This window comes from Rosa chinensis, chromosome 3 (assembly GCF_002994745.2).
Source record: "Rosa chinensis cultivar Old Blush chromosome 3, RchiOBHm-V2, whole genome shotgun sequence".
Lineage (NCBI taxonomy): Eukaryota > Viridiplantae > Streptophyta > Magnoliopsida > Rosales > Rosaceae > Rosa > Rosa chinensis.
The window spans coordinates 20,311,798-20,329,112 of NC_037090.1; the positions used below are offsets into that span (position 1 = coordinate 20,311,798).

At 37.9% G+C, this 17,315-nt stretch overlaps 3 protein-coding genes and 1 non-coding gene across 5 annotated transcripts; all 4 read right to left on the reverse strand.

Moving 5' to 3' along the window:
- Positions 1 to 223: 223 nt before the first annotated feature.
- On the reverse strand, positions 224 to 2,440 carry LOC112192969 (40S ribosomal protein S14-3). Its single transcript, XM_024332934.2, has 6 exons — positions 2,308 to 2,440; positions 1,732 to 1,851; positions 1,595 to 1,640; positions 1,156 to 1,241; positions 883 to 1,012; positions 224 to 519 (listed from the first exon to the last, which is right to left on the reverse strand). The coding sequence occupies exons 1-6, from the start codon at positions 2,308 to 2,310 to the stop codon at positions 452 to 454; spliced, it is 453 nt and encodes a 150-aa protein (XP_024188702.1). The 5' UTR covers positions 2,311 to 2,440; the 3' UTR covers positions 224 to 451.
- Positions 2,441 to 3,168: 728 nt separating this feature from the next.
- On the reverse strand, positions 3,169 to 5,616 carry LOC112192968 (protein ABHD11). The gene is made up of 5 exons (XM_024332933.2): positions 5,337 to 5,616; positions 5,005 to 5,243; positions 4,368 to 4,480; positions 3,754 to 3,894; positions 3,169 to 3,663 (listed from the first exon to the last, which is right to left on the reverse strand). The coding sequence occupies exons 1-5, from the start codon at positions 5,554 to 5,556 to the stop codon at positions 3,408 to 3,410; spliced, it is 969 nt and encodes a 322-aa protein (XP_024188701.1). The 5' UTR covers positions 5,557 to 5,616; the 3' UTR covers positions 3,169 to 3,407.
- Positions 5,617 to 5,699: 83 nt separating this feature from the next.
- TRNAL-UAG lies at positions 5,700 to 5,779 on the reverse strand. Its single transcript has one exon. It is a non-coding gene; the product is annotated as a tRNA-Leu (tRNA).
- A 7,435-nt stretch (positions 5,780 to 13,214) lies between these two features.
- On the reverse strand, positions 13,215 to 16,385 carry LOC112193694 (protein ORANGE-LIKE, chloroplastic). 2 transcript variants are annotated; one of them, XM_024333922.2, is made up of 8 exons: positions 16,030 to 16,385; positions 15,823 to 15,940; positions 15,612 to 15,731; positions 15,145 to 15,231; positions 14,606 to 14,715; positions 14,372 to 14,499; positions 13,949 to 14,085; positions 13,215 to 13,776 (listed from the first exon to the last, which is right to left on the reverse strand). In XM_024333922.2, exons 1-8 carry the CDS (start codon positions 16,212 to 16,214, stop codon positions 13,699 to 13,701), a joined length of 963 nt encoding a protein of 320 aa, XP_024189690.1. In that variant the 5' UTR covers positions 16,215 to 16,385; the 3' UTR covers positions 13,215 to 13,698. The 2 variants fall into 2 exon arrangements, with proteins under 2 accessions (XP_024189690.1, XP_024189691.1); XM_024333923.2 differs by having other exon boundaries at positions 14,606 to 14,682; positions 16,030 to 16,373.
- Between the last annotated feature and the right edge of the window lie 930 nt (positions 16,386 to 17,315).

Genomic DNA, 17,315 nt, shown 5'->3' on the forward strand with positions numbered 1-17,315 from the left:
TTTTCCATAACGCACATTACTATACTACGGGTTCTGCAATTGTATTAGCTTCAACTCTAAGTCTCCAACACAGTTAATATTCCTCGTTAAATTGTTCGATGCCAATGCAATTTGGAAAATTAAAGTTAATAAGCCAAGATACCAATTACTAGGCCCTGAAAAATAGTCCACTCTAAACCACGAGAAACAAAAATAAATAAAAAATTAAAATAAAAAAAACAAATAAGCAAAACACAAATCCATTATAAAATAACAATAAAGCATGTTGTGTAAAGCTGAAAATGATAATAGTCAACCAACCAAACTAAATTCTAGTTCTCTATCTGGCATATTAATCTAACATGAGTTCAACAAAACTACATTCCTGCCAGAGCTGAGGCTGATAATTAAACACCGAAACCAAAAATATGCAAGAAACGGCTGCAACATCTGAATCCTCACAATTGAGAAATCACAACCTTCTACCCCTTCTGCCACCCTTTCGGCGAGTACTGTCGGTGGGAATTGGAGTAACATCCTCTGTCAAACAGAAATAAGTACATTAAGGATTGCACTAATGACCACTTTCAGAGTTGCAAAACAAACCAGATTAAACTTAAAAGGAAAGGAGGGGAACAAATAGAGTAATAACTAGTAAGGATGAAACTAATATGTTCCTTGATCATAATGATCATGTGAGCTTCAACCAACTCTACATGGTTCACTCGAGAAAGAAAGTAGTAAAACCAAATTTCCAAAATCACCAATTATGACCATGAAGTCTTAACCATCAAGAGAGACAAAAACACATTTAACCAAGAGTGCAAAAAAAAAAAAAAAAAAAAAAGGATGAGGGAGGGAGGGTTGGATGGCTCAGAAATACTAATGCATCAAGTGACTTACCAATCCGACCAATTCTCATCCCAGACCGAGCAAGGGCTCTAAGAGCTGATTGAGCACCTGGACCAGGAGTCTTGGTCTTGTTCCCTCCAGTAGCCCGAAGCTTTATGTGCAAGGCAGTAATTCCAAGCTCCTAAAAAATCATCACTAAGAATCAATAAGCAGTTTACCACACATAAACTGTCACCATCCACTTTACAGACCACAATTTGAAACAAAAATGAACCATATAATTTAATGTCCTCATTGGATATCATTATATAAGAGCATTCTCACCTTGCACCGAGTAGAAACATCCTGTGCTGCAAGCATGGCAGCATATGGTGATGATTCATCCCTATCAGCCTTGACCTTCATGCCACCTTCATATAAGAAGAAAAAGTAACATATGTTGAGAGTTAAAAGAGGTCAAATAAACCTCTTAAAACAGAGTTTGCATCTTTAACTTCAGCTCAATTATGTATTGTTTCTGTTCCTCCAAATTAAAAGGAACATCAATCCTAAGGTTGATAAAGAACATATAGATCAATCAACAAAAAAAATATAATTGATAAACATCAATCATAAAGATCTTTTATTGAGCCTGGTTTTCACAAAGAACACTGGAATCAATTGCAGTCTTCAACTTTACTAGGCAATTCAAAACCATTCAGTATAAACCAACTGTACCCAAAATTAGTCCATTGTAAACAAAGAGATGAACAGAACACCATACCAGTGATGCGAACGAGAGTTTCCCTCCCAGACAAATCAGTCACATGCTGCAATTAGAATACAAAAACACTCATTTACAACTCCAAACTTCGCAAATCATGACTGCAGTTAGATTCAAGAAGAAGACGCACAACTTACAATGAAGGTATCATTGAAGGAGGCAAAGATGTGAGCGACACCAAAAACATGCTCTCCATCACGGACAGCAGGTCCAAGAGTGACATTCTCCTCCTTGGGCTCTCTGACCTTCCTCTTCGACTATAAACAAAATCCAATAGACAATGGATACATAAGCAAGGGTAATTTGAAAATATAATCAGTAATCACGCAGCACCCAAAAGATTAAAATACTGAATATATAAGCAGTAAATTCCTTTCACATTGACAAAAGAACATACACATACCAAAGCCTATTGTACTCAAGGTTGGCGAAGAAACTAAATCCGATTAACACACAATATACCAAGACTAAAAAACTTCACAGTACAGCAATTCCTTACTAATCTGACTACTAAAGATGAAAACTATGGCTAATTGACTCTTCGTTTGGTTGACGGGAAAACTAGAAAGAATTTTCGATTGGTATATTTTGTAATCACTCTCTTGCCAACAGTCACAGATAATATTCGATGGAAAAACACATAGATCAGGTCTGGAAATGAATTAAGCAGACGAACTGAAAGCGGGGAGGGAGAGAGAGAGAGAGGAGCTTACCATGGCGGCGGCGGCGAGTGGATGATTTGGGTGGACAAGTCTGAATGCACAGCCCTCCTTGCAAAGCCTTGCCTGCTGCTGCTGAATGAGATGGTTATCACTTGCTTACATCTTTATATAGCTAGGGTTTCGGATTTTGGTACCTGAGAAAAGACTTGCTTGCCCTTTAATTCCTGTATTTTTACCACTATTTAGTATTTTCTTTTTCTTTGATTTAAGTTTTTAAAAAGAATTGTCCTCCTATTTTTTTTTTTTTAAATCAATCAATAAATGATTGTCATTAATACTCAAACTAGAATGGTCATTACATATCATTTCGCTGCCATTTAAGATAGACAAGAAGTTGTGGTGATACCTTAACATGACAATTTGGTCAATTTCAAATTATATTGTTTTTCACTAAGTTTTATATTATAACAAACATCAAAGTAACGCAATAATACTATATTTCAGTAGCACTGGTGAATGATAGGGATGATGGCTATTTGGTCCCTTAATTTATGTTTTATAACTCCGAAAGTTTAATGTGTTTAAAATTAACTAGCAGTCATAAAACAATTATATAGGCATCTTCAAACAATTGGTAGGCCTTATCTATTGGAAAAAAAAAAAAAAAAAAACAATTGGTAGGACTTTATAGGAGGGTATTATTCTATTGGAGAGATCTTATAATAAGGCCAAATCTCGGATTCTTCCAAAAAATAAAAATAAAAAGCCCAATCCCTGGCTAAGTGATAGGTTTACATAAATGTATAACCAATTCAGCTAGAAGATCCTCAATGAATTCTTATTATAAGGTACTTATTTGAGACAATGTATAAGGATTAAAACTAGCTCCGCATAATATTCTTGGAGAAGAAATTAACAAGAAAAATAGCTCTGAAATCATGAAACCATAGATTTGTAAGGCTACAAGCAAGAATTTTGCTACTGTCAAGAATTCAAGATTATACATACAATGCTAGAATTCCAGTATCAATATTATTAGCACAGCCTCATTCATTCCATGAAGTTGCTGGGTGCCAGCAAAAATGATAAGAAAGATATTGCTAATCCACAATACATCTTTTGTGGCAGATAACTCAAAAACCTGACTAGGGCTAAGTAGAAAGGGATGAAATCTTAGGTGCCACAATCTCGAGAAGACCTTCTGGATTATCCACGTGAACCCAATGGCCTGACTTGGGAAGAACATTAAGTGAAACCTTCCCCTCCGACCCATCTCTTTCCCGACTAGCGAGGCTTTCAAGCTGCTGAATTACATCTGGGTCCCAACGGTCACTGTTCTCAGCACGCACAATAGCTATTTCCATATCTTTTGGGGGATGCTCCAACAGAGGTATGTAAGACTTCTCCCTGGAAAGGTAAGGTAAGGTAAGGTTAAGACAGAAATGTTAGCATTGTTTCTACTTCTGAAAACTGATTTCAAAGCAATAAGATACTTACCCGTAAGATTTGAACATCTCCACAGCGCCATCAAGATTGAAAGACCATGTCTCATGATCTCCAACTTTCTTGAGGTTGGTGCCTATCCATTCTGACAATGATTTTGAGAACCCAAGTTCAATCATATGATTAACAAGCCACCTGAAGCCAATAACCAGGTTTATCACATAATGAACTTGTTAACAAGCTGGGCATGTGGAATAGATTTATGCAGGGGTAGCAGGGCATATAAAATATGATCCTACAATGAATCTAACCAGATTCTTCTTCAAGTTGAGATTCTACACCGAGTTCTAGGCTCTTGCTTGAGGGAAGCAATCTGAGGGTAGATTAGGTGTGAATAACTGAGTATGCACCAGCATTATTAAGCAGGTAGGCTTTTTGGTTACATCTCCACTATAATATATGCTTTCTTTATGAAGAGTTAACCGCTTACAGGGATAGTTATATCCCTAAAGGCAGGTTAGCACACATATTGAACACTAGAAGGACTACACCAGACACAGACTTAGAACACTACAACACCAGCTAACACCACCTACTTAGGACCACTAATGCACCTAAGCACACAAATGCAATCACATGTTTCAACAAAAGGAGAAAGGGTTCATTACTTTCGTGATGGAACTGTTGAAGGTAGACCCTGCAATGTCTTCAAAACTCTCTCAACGTCCCCATTACTGTGTATAGGGTTCACTTCTCCTGGAACAGAATCCAAAACCCACAGCTGTTCTGGATCACAGAGAAAACAAAAAAGGGAACAACTTTTTAATGTGCAAGTGAACCAAGCATTTAATCACACTTCTGGCTATCCATCTATAAAGATAAATTCACTACTCCACCAGCCAAGTGAACCCTATTGTTTGCAGGAATCATATCAAAACGATAAAATAATCTAGTAATCATTATTACGGTTCCAATTTCAGTCCATTAGATAAAACCAGCATTTTGAAGCTTGAAAACCCAAGCAAGTAAACAAATCATGAAACAGGCAGCATTTAAAATACATTAACATATTACTTTATCATTGGTTATGAAAGCTTATGACATTCAAGGTTCATAAAGTACTGGTGATCCCACAAAAGCTACACATGCATTTTCCATCTAGCCGAAACCTTCCCCATTTCGGTTTTTCTGACGATTACCTATTTCCGGTTGCTATGAAGCTCTATAAACTCATGTAATGAACCACAAATTATACAAAAATAAGCAACTTCAGCACAAAGAGAAAGCAACAAGTGTGAGTGAAACCTGTTTTGGCAACTTAGCGTAATCACGATAGTGGCCACGAGCACAGCTCTGAGCAAATTGCAGAGCCACCTTACCGCCCATGGAGTGACCAAGAACAACATCGGGCCAAGCCCAATTCTCAGACTTAATCAAATTAGCCAAATCTTGGGCTGCATTGACCAAATCATGAGGTGGGTTCAGACCTTCAATTTCAGCTGATTTCCCATGGTTCCTTAAATCCACAAGCACCATTCTCCATCCTACAAATACAATAAAACAAAAATTCAAAATTGGGTGCCCTGATATGGATATGGAGATAAACTAATGAAAAGTGAGGAGAGAGAAAAATGGACCAGATTGATCGGAGAGATTGGAGAGGAGGGCGCGGGAGAAAGATCGCCAGTTTCTGGCGGAGCCGAGAAGGCCGTGGAGTACAAAAGCGGTGGAGTGGTAGGGCGTGGCGGTGGTAGCTCGGACTTCTTCGTAGGCTAGGGTTTGCAGTGACCGACGTGAGGATGTGAATCGGGTCAGGAGGTGTTGAAAACCCGGTTTGTTAAGGAGGGTTCTGGCCATGGGGGATCAACTGCGTTTGTTGGCTCAAGAAATTACCGGAGCAGCTTAATAGTAATACGTACTGCAAAATGACGAGCACTGCGACGTCGTTTCATAAACAGAAGGAAAGAGACGTAGAACGCAGAAAAAAAAAATTAAAAATCTGACGGCTGTGGGATTTGAACCCACGCCCTTTCGGACCAGAGCCTAAATCTGGCGCCTTAGACCACTCGGCCAAACCGTCACATGGTATATACTGTAGTAAATTACATATAGAACTTAAGTCACGTTCTTTTTTGGTAGAGATTTTAACTGTAGAGATTTTTTTTTTTTTTTTTTCATTTAAAAAAAAGAAGAAAAAAATTCAGTTTTTATTCTATATTTATTTCTTAAACGCCACTTTATTACAATTGTTAAATTTGTGGACAAAAAGGTGTCGCGTTTGTGAGACTCCTGTATTAAAAAAAAAAAATCTCACATTGGAAAATAAAAACGATGCAATCTAAAACATAAAATATGAAGGTCTTGACACTCCTAAAGACTCAAGTAGGTGAATCTAGGTAGGATCAAAATTGGTACTAATGAAAAATAAATGATGATATAATTTAAGGATGACTGTTAGCAAGAAATAGTCATATGTTATCAATATGAAGATTGTTTGAGTCATGTAGCTCGATGTAAACTAATGATATGGAACGAGAAAACCCCATAACCAAAGGAGATACAACAATCTATAACTTATATGTTAATGAGAGTCTACTTGATAAAGTCAAATACGTACAGTTTGGATGAAATCCCACACCTAATGAGGTTTGTAGTGGGACTAAGCCAACACTAATCAATGACCTAGGGGTCAAAGTGGAGACATCAGAGATGCTATACCACACCTAACTGGCAGCCTCGTTATATTTCTCAATTGTATATTTCACCTATCCGAATCATCCTTTTCTTCGTGGATTGTAGTCCTAGATGAATTAGCAACTGTGCTAATGAAATAGCCTAATAATCAGTCGTGCCAAATGGTTATGGTATTACTGTGAAATCCTTGCTACATGCACTTTGTTATTTTAGGAAATCAAAAATTGGAGAAAATGAGTTGTTCTTTCATTGAGAATAGGAGTCTCTTTATATAGAGAATTACAAACAAGGAATCTGCGTCTTACAAGTAACTGAATTATACAATGATTGAAATATCTCCATAGATATTGGTAAGACTAACCCTATTACAACTGATCATATACATATATAGAGTTTGGGTCAAACACACAAACTAGGTGTCCTTAAACACTTCTCCTTGTGTCGACCAAACGCGGTGCCCATCTCGTTGCCTTGTTAAAAATCTTGCCAAGTAACAAAAATTCAATGGGACAAAAATAACCTTGGTTGAATTTAAGGAGAAGAAGAGTACAACACACCCTTCACATTTCGAGACCATACATGTACACATCCCCCCCTGATGTCTGCATCTCCCCCTGATGTCTGCATCTCCCCCTAATGACTACGACCATGGGAGTTTGGATAACTTCTGCAAATTGATGCTACCAACATGTTTCTCAAAAGTGGATTTAGGCAGTGGCTTAGTAAACAAGTCTGCCACATAGTCCTCAGATTGAACCTAGTTCACTTTGATCTTAAGGAGAGTCTGTTGTTGCTGATTATGTTTGGTGTTGTCGCCTTTGATGTAGCCTTACTTCATTTATTCAAAACAAGCAGCATTATCTTCATAAGTGCTTGTAGGCTAATCTGTGGTAGACTTCAAACCACAATTGCTTTGAACATACGTAATTATGGATTTAATCCATATACTTTTACTAACCGCTTCGTGAAGATCTATAATCTTTGCATGATTCTAAGAAGTAGAGATTAGGGTCTGTTTTGTAGACCTCCAAGATATCGTTGTATTTTCCATGGTGAATACATAACCAATTTGGGAACGACCTTTGTGTGTGTTAGAGAGATACCCAACATCAGCAAAACCTTCCAAAACACTAATTAATGTCATTTTGGGATGGGGATGGAGGACGCAGGCCTGTTGGTGGTGTTCCTGGTGTGTAATGAGTCTGAATCCATTATCTCTCTATAGGGATAGAACAAGCTCATATCAATCGTACATCTCAAGTATTGAAAGATATATTTTACACTAGTCTAGTGGTGTGGCATTGGTGCATAGCTATGTCTAGCTAACAAGTTCACTGCAAATGAGATGTATGGTCTTGTGCATTGAGCTAAGTACAATAATACACTTATTGTACTTAAGTATGGCACTTCTGCCTCTATCACATCTTTGTCATCATCCTTCGGACAAAGATGATCATTTTTAGGATCAAGACTACAGATGATCATGGATGTGCTTTAGGGCTTAACATTGTCAAAATGTCTAAGCATCCATCAACATGGTGCTCAAGTTCCAAACTGAGACATTACCGTGTTCTCTTAAGATCCTTCATCTCAAACTCGGATTTCAAGTGTTCAGCGATCTCCCTTAACTCTTTAAGGGCTTCCACTAAAGATCATGTCACCAACATGAACCGCGATAGAATTCGAAACTTGTCATAGAAACGCGCAGGCATAGTTTATTATTGACATATCCCTTCCCAATCAAGTAGTCACGTAGTGAGCGTTTCAACCTCATTGAAAATGCACTCTGTGGTCTAAAGCCACTTGACTTGGATAAATGAAGTCCACCAGGAACCTTCATGTATATTTCGTATCTAGATCCCCATAAAGATACGTAGTGACCACATTCATAAGCTGCATGTTCAGTTTATTTAGAAACTACCAAACTGACAAGGTAGTGGAGTGCAATGACATCCATTATAAGAGAATATGTCTTCTCATAGTCGATTCCATGGTGTTTGTGAGAAACCTTGCGCCACAAGGCGAGATTACCATATCTTTTTCTCATCACGCTTTCTAACGAAAACTCATTAGACAACAAGTTTTATGTTAGGAGGTGTTGGCATCACTGGCTTGAAAAACCTTCATCTTCGTTAGAGAATCCAACTCATGAATAATGAAATGCGCGAATACATCATTAATCATGATGAAGTTTCTATCCCACGTTTTATATACACTAGTGTAATTTTTAAATATTCTATATTCTCATGAATAGATTCTATAGTTGAGGCGTCCTACAACGATAACCTTAATTCGGAACATTCTCATGAGACAGGTTTTGAGTGTCGATGATCAAAGGATTGGGTCATGCCAATGTATTCTTCGAACCTACGGGCCTCCCATGCATCCTAGCTAGGGCCATGGCCTGTGACGCCAAAGTGCTACTCTCTATGGCGTTGGTGTCATGCCTATCTTCTTGTAGGGTGGCACTACGTTCTCTCGTAGGGACATCCATCATTGCAGGCACGTTTGCAGCAGATATGTGTGATCTTGTCACTTTAGTGAGGATTGAGATGAGACATAGTGGGGACAGACCACGATAATTTCTGTCGTTCCTGTTGAATATCTGTGTTCTTATCTCCCCCTAACGATGAGAATATTGTTTCATCAAAGTGACAATATGAAAATCTAGCAGTAAAGAGATCGCCTGTCAAGGGTTCTAGGTAGCAGACGATAGTTAGAGCTTCATATCCAGTATATATGTCCATTCGTCTCTGTTGACCCATCTTAGTGTGTTATGGCTGCTCAATAGGTACATAAATAGCACACTTGAATATACATAAGTACGAGATACTTGTACCTAGTCACTAGCTGTAATGCAGTGATATATTGAGTGGCAGTGGGTCATAGACGAATTAACATAGTTGTATGAAATATTGCATAACCCCTAGTGGATATAGAGAAATTGGTGCACATTACTAATGTCTGGGCTACCTTAGTAGTCATTTTTGCAAGACCAGGCCATTTGGATGTGTACATGGGAATATGATGTCCAACATCGGTCCCAATGATATGCAATAATCATAAAAAGTCTTCGATGTAAACTCTCCAGCATTGCCAAGTCAAATTGATTAAATGCAATGATCCAAAGAGTGAGTTCGTCGCCATATGATATGTGCTAGTAGTGTAGCATAGGCAGCATTATAAGTGGACAATGGTACAACACGTGACCAGCATATTTGCACGTCAACCAATATCATGAAGTAGTAAAATGGTCCGCAAGTTGGTTGAATAAGTCCACAGAATCTCCTCTGATTCAATGTAAAAACAGAATGATTATTTTCGTATTTTTTGTGTAGAATGGTCTCTGTCCTAATTTCCATAAGGAACATGCTTTATAGAATGAGCGAGGGGCCTTAGAAGCAACCAATGAGGATTTTGGTTGGGCCTGAGCGTCTTAAACACTATTGGAAGCAAAGTTGGTGACTACAACATCACCAAGGGCTTCATCACTATGATGAGCACCATCCCTAGCGTCATGGATAAGGACATCACTGGCCTAGGCTAGTGGTAGACGGCGGCGGCGGTCACACTCAGTCTAGGAATCAACCTTTGATTCTGTTTGACCTCAGCCGAGTGACACGTGGCCGAGATAATTTTTGAGCTAATAGATTCTTGCTTAATTTCGCTCGAAAGAATAGATGTTCTTATGAAGTCTTTAATATACGGATCATCATATCATGACTAGGATGACCTATCCTGTAGTGGCAAAGCCAACATGTGTCTCAATCTAAGAGATATTCTCTCATAATTTTATTGGATTTAATACCTCGAATAGTGGTGACATAAAGTCCACTAGAGAGACACATAAGTTTCTCTAAGATGCGCATTTGTTAGCAATCATTAGAGGTAATGCAAAGAAACTCTAATCCGTTCTCAGTATGCGTTTCTGCATGGAATCTGTTGGCTCGAATAGCTCAATTGGGTATGACAGTAATCAAGGTGCCATTAGGCAAGAGGAATTGAGTCATTCCATGTCCTTGAACTAAACCTGATGGCCTAACCATCGCAGTCATAGAGGAACATACTCATAATTTAAAATGGAGTCATAATGAAAATAACTCGAAATTTTATTCATAAGCCAATAATGTACATCATTGTTTCTTAACCATAAAGAAAATCTAATCCGGAACTAGCTAACTAATGTCAAATAAAGATAGTAGTTTGACTTCTTTCGTAACTCCAAAATAAATATGACTAGGGAAGTAGACAGATGTCGGTGGAGCAAAGCTCACTTAAGTACCACTTATCTCAAAACTTTCCTAGACATCATACTCACTTTGGATGTGCCTAGTTGAAGAAAAACTAAACCAATGACATATACTATTAATACTGTGGCAATTGCCTTATTACATCTCTTGAAAAGTAAAGACTTATTCAAATTGCCAGTCTTTTGATCTAGGCCAGATTTGAAGTTTTCCACCTTTAGTTCGAGATCACTTTCGATCTTGATCCTCTTGTTCCATGTAGCTTGCTTCCCTTGGTTCACTATAAATCCTGTATGCGTTTACAACATTCTATGATGGAGTAAGAGTGAGAGTGAAGCAATAACAAAGACAATTAAGGACTAATGAAAGAAGAGGAAGTATAGTTCTGAGAAGAATTTAATTTGCAAGAGGTACCTTTCTCTGTTGAATTGCTTGATCAGAGAACAAAAATGCAAAGAGTTCTGGATCAGAGAGTCAACACATAAACAGAGAAGAACTTGGACCTTAATTTTTCACAATAACCTTAATCTAACAGAGTTTTGAGTCTTGGCCTTCCACCAGATGTGGTCGCACGTTGAAGTCCACGTTGGATTATATAATATATGATGCATAGGTTTTCAAATAACACCCACATCAATTTGTCTTTGTTTACTCTCTATTAGAGTTGAAAAAACGACTTGGCACCACATGTCACCATCAATAAGGACAGACAGAGGAAGCAGGAAATAAATTTGATGGATAATACCGCAGCTCACTCTAACGTGAGCCCGCAGAGGCCTTCCTCATTGTGTAAGTACAAGATTTTGTACATGTTATTTGTTGGCATTCCCATACAAAGCTAGGGAAGTATATCATGACAATTCATCACTGAAGAAGCTGGAAAATGGCCTAAAACTGATCTCAGAGACGTTACAGGTAAATGAATCTCATGAGTCAGCATATGCATTGGGATTGCAACCTGTGTTGCAATCCTCGAGTCAGTTCTAGGTTTTAGGAAGTTTGTTTTCGGAAAGTATCTTTATATTCTTAAGTTTTATTATCCAAAGATATTTTCCACAGTTAAAACACATCCCTTTGAAGACCTAATTGATTTAGGTATGTTTTTTTTTAATTGGCAATCTTTTGTTAAAAAGATTTTTCCTAATAGGAATCAATTAGGGTTAGACGCATTGATTGTACACGATTCTTTTTCCTCCATATAATTATGAAAATATGGTCTAGGTTTAGAGAGCTTTTAATTTGCATATCATATCAATTTGCATGTGATTGATGCATATATTGTGGGACTAAACTAATTGCTATCTTATAATGTTTAAGGAAAGAAGTTCAGGAAATCGTATCTGCATTTAGAATGGTTATGATTGCATATCAGATAACTTTCCTTAGAGATGACAGTTACATGATATCCGTAAGGATTAGTTGAGTCTCACGATGTGTTTAAAAAACCTTCCAAGCTTATCTCAATTTGTGATTAATGTGATTGGATTGAGGGGGAGTTTTTATCTTCTATAAAAGGTTTTGAAACTTCATTATGGTAGTTAGAGTTTTAGATTGAGAATTTTAATTGTGCTGCATAGTCTGCAGTAACTGTTTTACAAAACTCTCATTGTTTATTTGATTGATTGATCATACTACTTGTTCACTGCATTCATCACTTGCATATGTGATTGAGATCAGTGAAGCTTCAAGGCAAGATTGAATTTGAAGGCGTGTCCAGATTTCTTCATCTATACAGATTACTTCATAGTTGTTTAGAATAGGTCTTTTACAGTTGTGAGCAAGTTAGCATTGTTGCTAGTCAATGTGGTTGAGTTGAATACCACTACTTGTGATCTGTAACAACCTTGATTCATATTGGATTTGATTCTCGTGTAGGCTACAGCCTCGCAGTGAAGTTTCCTCAGTGGAGAGGTTTACACTGCGTCAGCAATTCTTGTGTTCTTTTATTTGTGTTGTTGCTTGTTTGAATAACTGTCATTACTCGAAGTCTATCAATTTTGTTCCATCTGGTATTTACACATTCCCTACTGCCTCGACGACGAAGTCCAGCTTGGTGAGATTATTACATATTAATTTTCTTTCAGCCTAAGTGGTATATTGAGGATTTGAGGCCTTGTGGAAAGAGCAAATTGGAGGCTCACGGACGGTAGAGTTTGGGAGTGGTGGATCTATTAAACAGATCATGTGCATATAAAATTTCTACTAGTGGTTTTAGTCGACAGTTGAACAATGATGTTGCTTCTCCATTTATCCTACACGACTCGAATGCTCCTCAACTAATCCGAAACCCTTGCTACTTGCATTTTGTATGATTACTCTGTTATCTATGTGCTCTTATGTCAAGAAAAACAACCTTTTCGTCTAAATATGCATTTGGTTCAACCAAACTCCCAATCCGTGTAATTATCTCATCAAAATGACAACTTTCAACTACATACAATCTCTTATTGGTCATGGTTCCTTGTTTATATAAACTGCTTTATAATCATGCCAACAAAAATGCAATAATTATGGAGACAATTAGAAGACATACCAAAATTTTCATTTCAATTAACTTTGAACAAGCTCGAAAGGAAGTCACCAAACAGACCACCGGCGATCAATGGTTCATAGCTTACGTAAATAGTTTATAACCAAGCCATCAACAGCAATAAGAATGGAGACATTTAGAAGATATGTCTATTACCTTATTTTCTTATAAATCATTTATTTTTTGGTACGACGGGGTCCAAGGCCCAAGCCCAACACATAAAAACACACAATAAATCCACTGAGCCTGATGTAACCACAGCTCGTTGGCCTTGCAAGGCTGTCTCTGTCATCAAGAACAGTTTGAGCTATGGAACTTGGCATAGAAGGCAGCCTGTAAACGCCCAATTCGTGTTGATCATAGCTCTTTTCAATCATTTTTTTTTCTTACTTTATATACTTTTTGTTCTTTGGCTTTCAAGAAGGGTTGGAGTGGAAATATTATTCCCAAGGTACATTGACAAGGGAATGATACACTACATTGACGAGGGAATGAAACACTGCTGCTAAAGTTGATAAGCAGTTTGCCTTAGTCAAATGGATCTATCCGTGGGTCATGCTCGCTCGCCATCATCATCCCGGTGCACAGACATGTTGGGCACATTACCTAGAATGAACATGGAGTGTACAGTCAATATTGGCAAAACAAAGAACGAATATGAATACTTATCCAACGTCGCTAACGGTAAGGGATTAATATGATGCTGCAGTGCAGATTCTTTAACTTCAACATGCTAATTCAGATTCATATATAAGCCAACTTGTAATACATTCCATACCTTTCCAGCACCGGAGCAATTTAAACACCTCTGAGTTGTGGGCACTCGCAAAGGGTGGTCAGATGCATTAGATACTGATATAGGATTGACGCTCAAGCATACACCACTTGCAGAACATCTAGCACAGGCCAAATACCCTGTTCATGCATGATCAGACACGATTTTCAATTTCAATTATAAGAAAGGGAACAACAGAACAATAAGCGTCACCAAAAAGAATACGTAGGAAGAAAATAAATTTTTAATAAATGAATGTACCCAATTATAAGTTGGAAATAACATTTGGGATCATAAAAGGGACAAGAAACTTCGTGAAATCCCAAAAACATAAAAACCAGAATTTAAGACCTTTACTTTTTTTCTCCCTTTCATAGTGTTATTGCCATAAGAGCATGCTAGTATATGAAACAGATCGGCACATACCAGTTCCATGGCAATACTTGCACCTTTTCTTCTCTTGTTGCTCAACATTGTTAGCTTCAATCAACATCAATGCTGAAATGACACCCACTGCCCCACCCGAAAAGGATGCCACAATGGGATCAACCTGACTGAATACAAAATAAAACAAGTTTTAGGACACAATATCAGCAAATCTGTTCTTCATATTGATAAAAGTCCTGGCTGTAATTAGAAATAAGCATGTTCTGCAGATACCTTAATTGCATGGGCAAATGCATGCTGCGAATGAAATCTTCATATGAGGTACCTCCTATGCCTAATTTAAGTTCCAGCTGCCACGGAAAAAAAGTTGAGACACTTAACATCTGTTAAAAGTAAAGATCATTTAACTTTTTTTCAGCTTCCAAATTGAGGTTCCTATTTCAGACACTAAATGCCCATCTTAAAAAAGAGGAACATTTGCCACCATGCTAAAGGCTCAATTGAATCTACTTTAGAGAACCATCAAAGTAGAATCACCGCAGAATATTTGAAGAGTAAGTAGAAGTGGATTTCCTCTCCAAAAGAAACAGAAACATCAATTTCATAGTATTTTCGGCGGTATTTCCTTTAGTTCATCTTAACGGTCATCAACTATGAAGTAGCTTAAGTAACTCTAATGGCATGAATGGACACCATGTGTGGTTCATGTCCATTATTTCTGTCATTTGCTAAATCTGTAAACGAAGTGATACTTTCAAATAGTGACTAAATTGCAAGGAGCAGTGCAAAAAGAAGCATAGTTGCAGACTTACCGTCGGTGCAATAAGGCCCCCAAATACAATTATCCCAGATATAAATGTTGCGCTTGTGAGGTAGAGTTGCTTCAAAGTCTTTGGTGTCTACATCCCAACAAAAATTGCACAATCTTAGCTGAAAGCCTGAAACAAAATGCTAAATGCTTGCAGAACCACAGAACTCACTCACAAGAATTCTCTGTGGTTCTCTTTTTCCTCTCTAGAAACACACAAGGTAATGCTGTTTGTTTCCACTATATGCAGTACAAACAGAAAACTCATCCCAGTAATCCTAACAATCTCGTCAATCAACCTCTTCATGGGACACGTTTAGTTGTTGTCATTTACGACCCGATTACATTTACAGACAGTCTCTATCTAAACCCATAAGTTCTGATTTCTCAGCCAAGTATCCCAAAACTTCCCAAGCTAAATTGCAAATGATAACGCGAAGTACAAGTTTGAATTGAAACTACCAAACTCACCACAGAAGGGAGAAAAGGGATGGATGATGGAATGTCAGGCATCTCATTGGACTCTTCCTCACCACTCTCATTGAAATCCTTCGCCATCTTTATCCGGTGTTGCACCCGCAATCTCCTCAGCTATACACAAAACGAATTACATCAAACAAAGAAAGAAAAAAATTCCCTCTCTTCTTGAAAAATTGAAGATTGAAGAAACTGATGAGCAGACCTCTTCCATGAGCAGAAAAATCTTGTTCCGCCTACTCCTTATGTTGTCCTGAATTTCCTGCAGCTGCATCTGAACAAAGTCCTGCACCGTCTCCGGCCCCTCTATGATACAAAAAGAGCTGAAAAACAAAGACACCAAAACTTGATCATTTTCAATTCTCACAACAACAAAACAGAAACAATTCTCGAACATAATTCAAGACCGCACCTGGGAACGTTATCGCCGCCGGGGGAGGATTTCTCAGAAGAAGAGGAACGGGAGACTCTGGGGCGCGAGGAGGAGGAGGAGGGGAATTTGGAGAGGGAGAGGCGTCTGCTGCCATGGGAGGAGGAGGTGCGAGGAATAAGGGAGAGAGGAGGAGGGGAGGAGGAGGAGAGAGAGAAAGCAGCCATGGTTGGAGCTGCTATGCTATGCTCAACATCAGAGAAGTGAAGGAGAGGAAGGAATCTGGGAGAGGCGGTGGAAGCATCTTTTAAGGGAGGATGAGGTTAATGCCACGTTTCACTCTGCCAACAAAGTTGGTGACCGTTACTTGTCTCCGTGGCAAGTACCGTGCCGCCGGCCGCTACGCGGTTATTTTATTTTCGATATTTGTTAAGGTTATATAGTAGACGATTAATTTCGATATTTCAGAAGAAGGAGAAAAAAAAAGGAACTGGAGAACTGACCTGAGCCGGCCAGTTTGGTTTCAGAGGTACAATTCAGGTGCTGAGGGACTGCCGAAGTATTTGTGCGCACTAACAGTCGTATTTTATGATAGTTCTTTTGAGTAATTATTGTTCAATTCAGAAATATCACATGTTTGTAGTTTCGACCATTATGATTCTAACACGCTTATATTAGAAAAAAATAAAATAAAAAAGAAGACCAATCACCATCAATACAAGGACACATTAACCCATTAGATTCTAATTTGGGCTAAGGTTTATGCTCTTGGACCAAACCTATGTTATTAGTTTTTTGTCTAATTACAATAAGTTTCTTGTATTAGGAACCTAACGAGTGTAGTTTTGCTTGTCTATTTGGTATGTTTTTCATAGCTTATAGGTTCGCTTTTAAGTGAGCGATAAGTTCAAATATAGTTGGTTTATCCTATGTACCACTGTGGCTCCTCCACGAATCCTTGTTCTGGCCATTGTTATGTGTCAGCGGGTGGATATGTAATGACATTCTTGGCATACGTTATTATCAATGAAATTACCATTACTTCAAAAAAAATAAAAATAAAAACCACAAACACGTAGTAGTTCAAAATTACTGAATAGTTTTGAGAGGATTTCATCTTTGTTAATTTTGCCCGCTAAACTCACCCACTTTCATTAAGTTCCTCTCAAATTGGAAGCAAATAACAAAAAAAAAAATATATATATATATATATATATTTTAATAAATCAAATTTAAGACGTGAAAATGAATGAAATTTTATCTGTTAGAACTAAGAATATGACTTAACAATTCCACTCTGAGAACCATTTGAACTCTCTTCTAATAAT

Coding starts and splice junctions, on each gene's coding strand:
- LOC112192969 (XM_024332934.2), bottom strand. Junction 1,013..1,155: donor ATGTTTCTACTCGGTGCAAG/GTGAGAATGCTC, acceptor ATGATTTTTTAG/GAGCTTGGAATTACTGCCTT. Junction 520..882: donor GATGAGAATTGGTCGGATTG/GTAAGTCACTTG, acceptor TCTGTTTGACAG/AGGATGTTACTCCAATTCCC.
- LOC112192968 (XM_024332933.2), bottom strand. CDS start 5,556: ATGGCCAGAACCCTCCTTAACAAACCGGGTTTTCAACACCTCCTGACC. Junction 3,895..4,367: donor TCAACAGTTCCATCACGAAA/GTAATGAACCCT, acceptor TATTGGCTTCAG/GTGGCTTGTTAATCATATGA. Junction 3,664..3,753: donor GAGATGTTCAAATCTTACGG/GTAAGTATCTTA, acceptor TTACCTTTCCAG/GGAGAAGTCTTACATACCTC.
- LOC112193694 (XM_024333922.2), bottom strand. CDS start 16,214: ATGGCTGCTTTCTCTCTCTCCTCCTCCTCCCCTCCTCCTCTCTCCCTT. Junction 15,732..15,822: donor TTTTTCTGCTCATGGAAGAG/GTCTGCTCATCA, acceptor TTTTGTGTATAG/CTGAGGAGATTGCGGGTGCA. Junction 14,086..14,371: donor CAAGTATTGCCATGGAACTG/GTATGTGCCGAT, acceptor ATGCATGAACAG/GGTATTTGGCCTGTGCTAGA.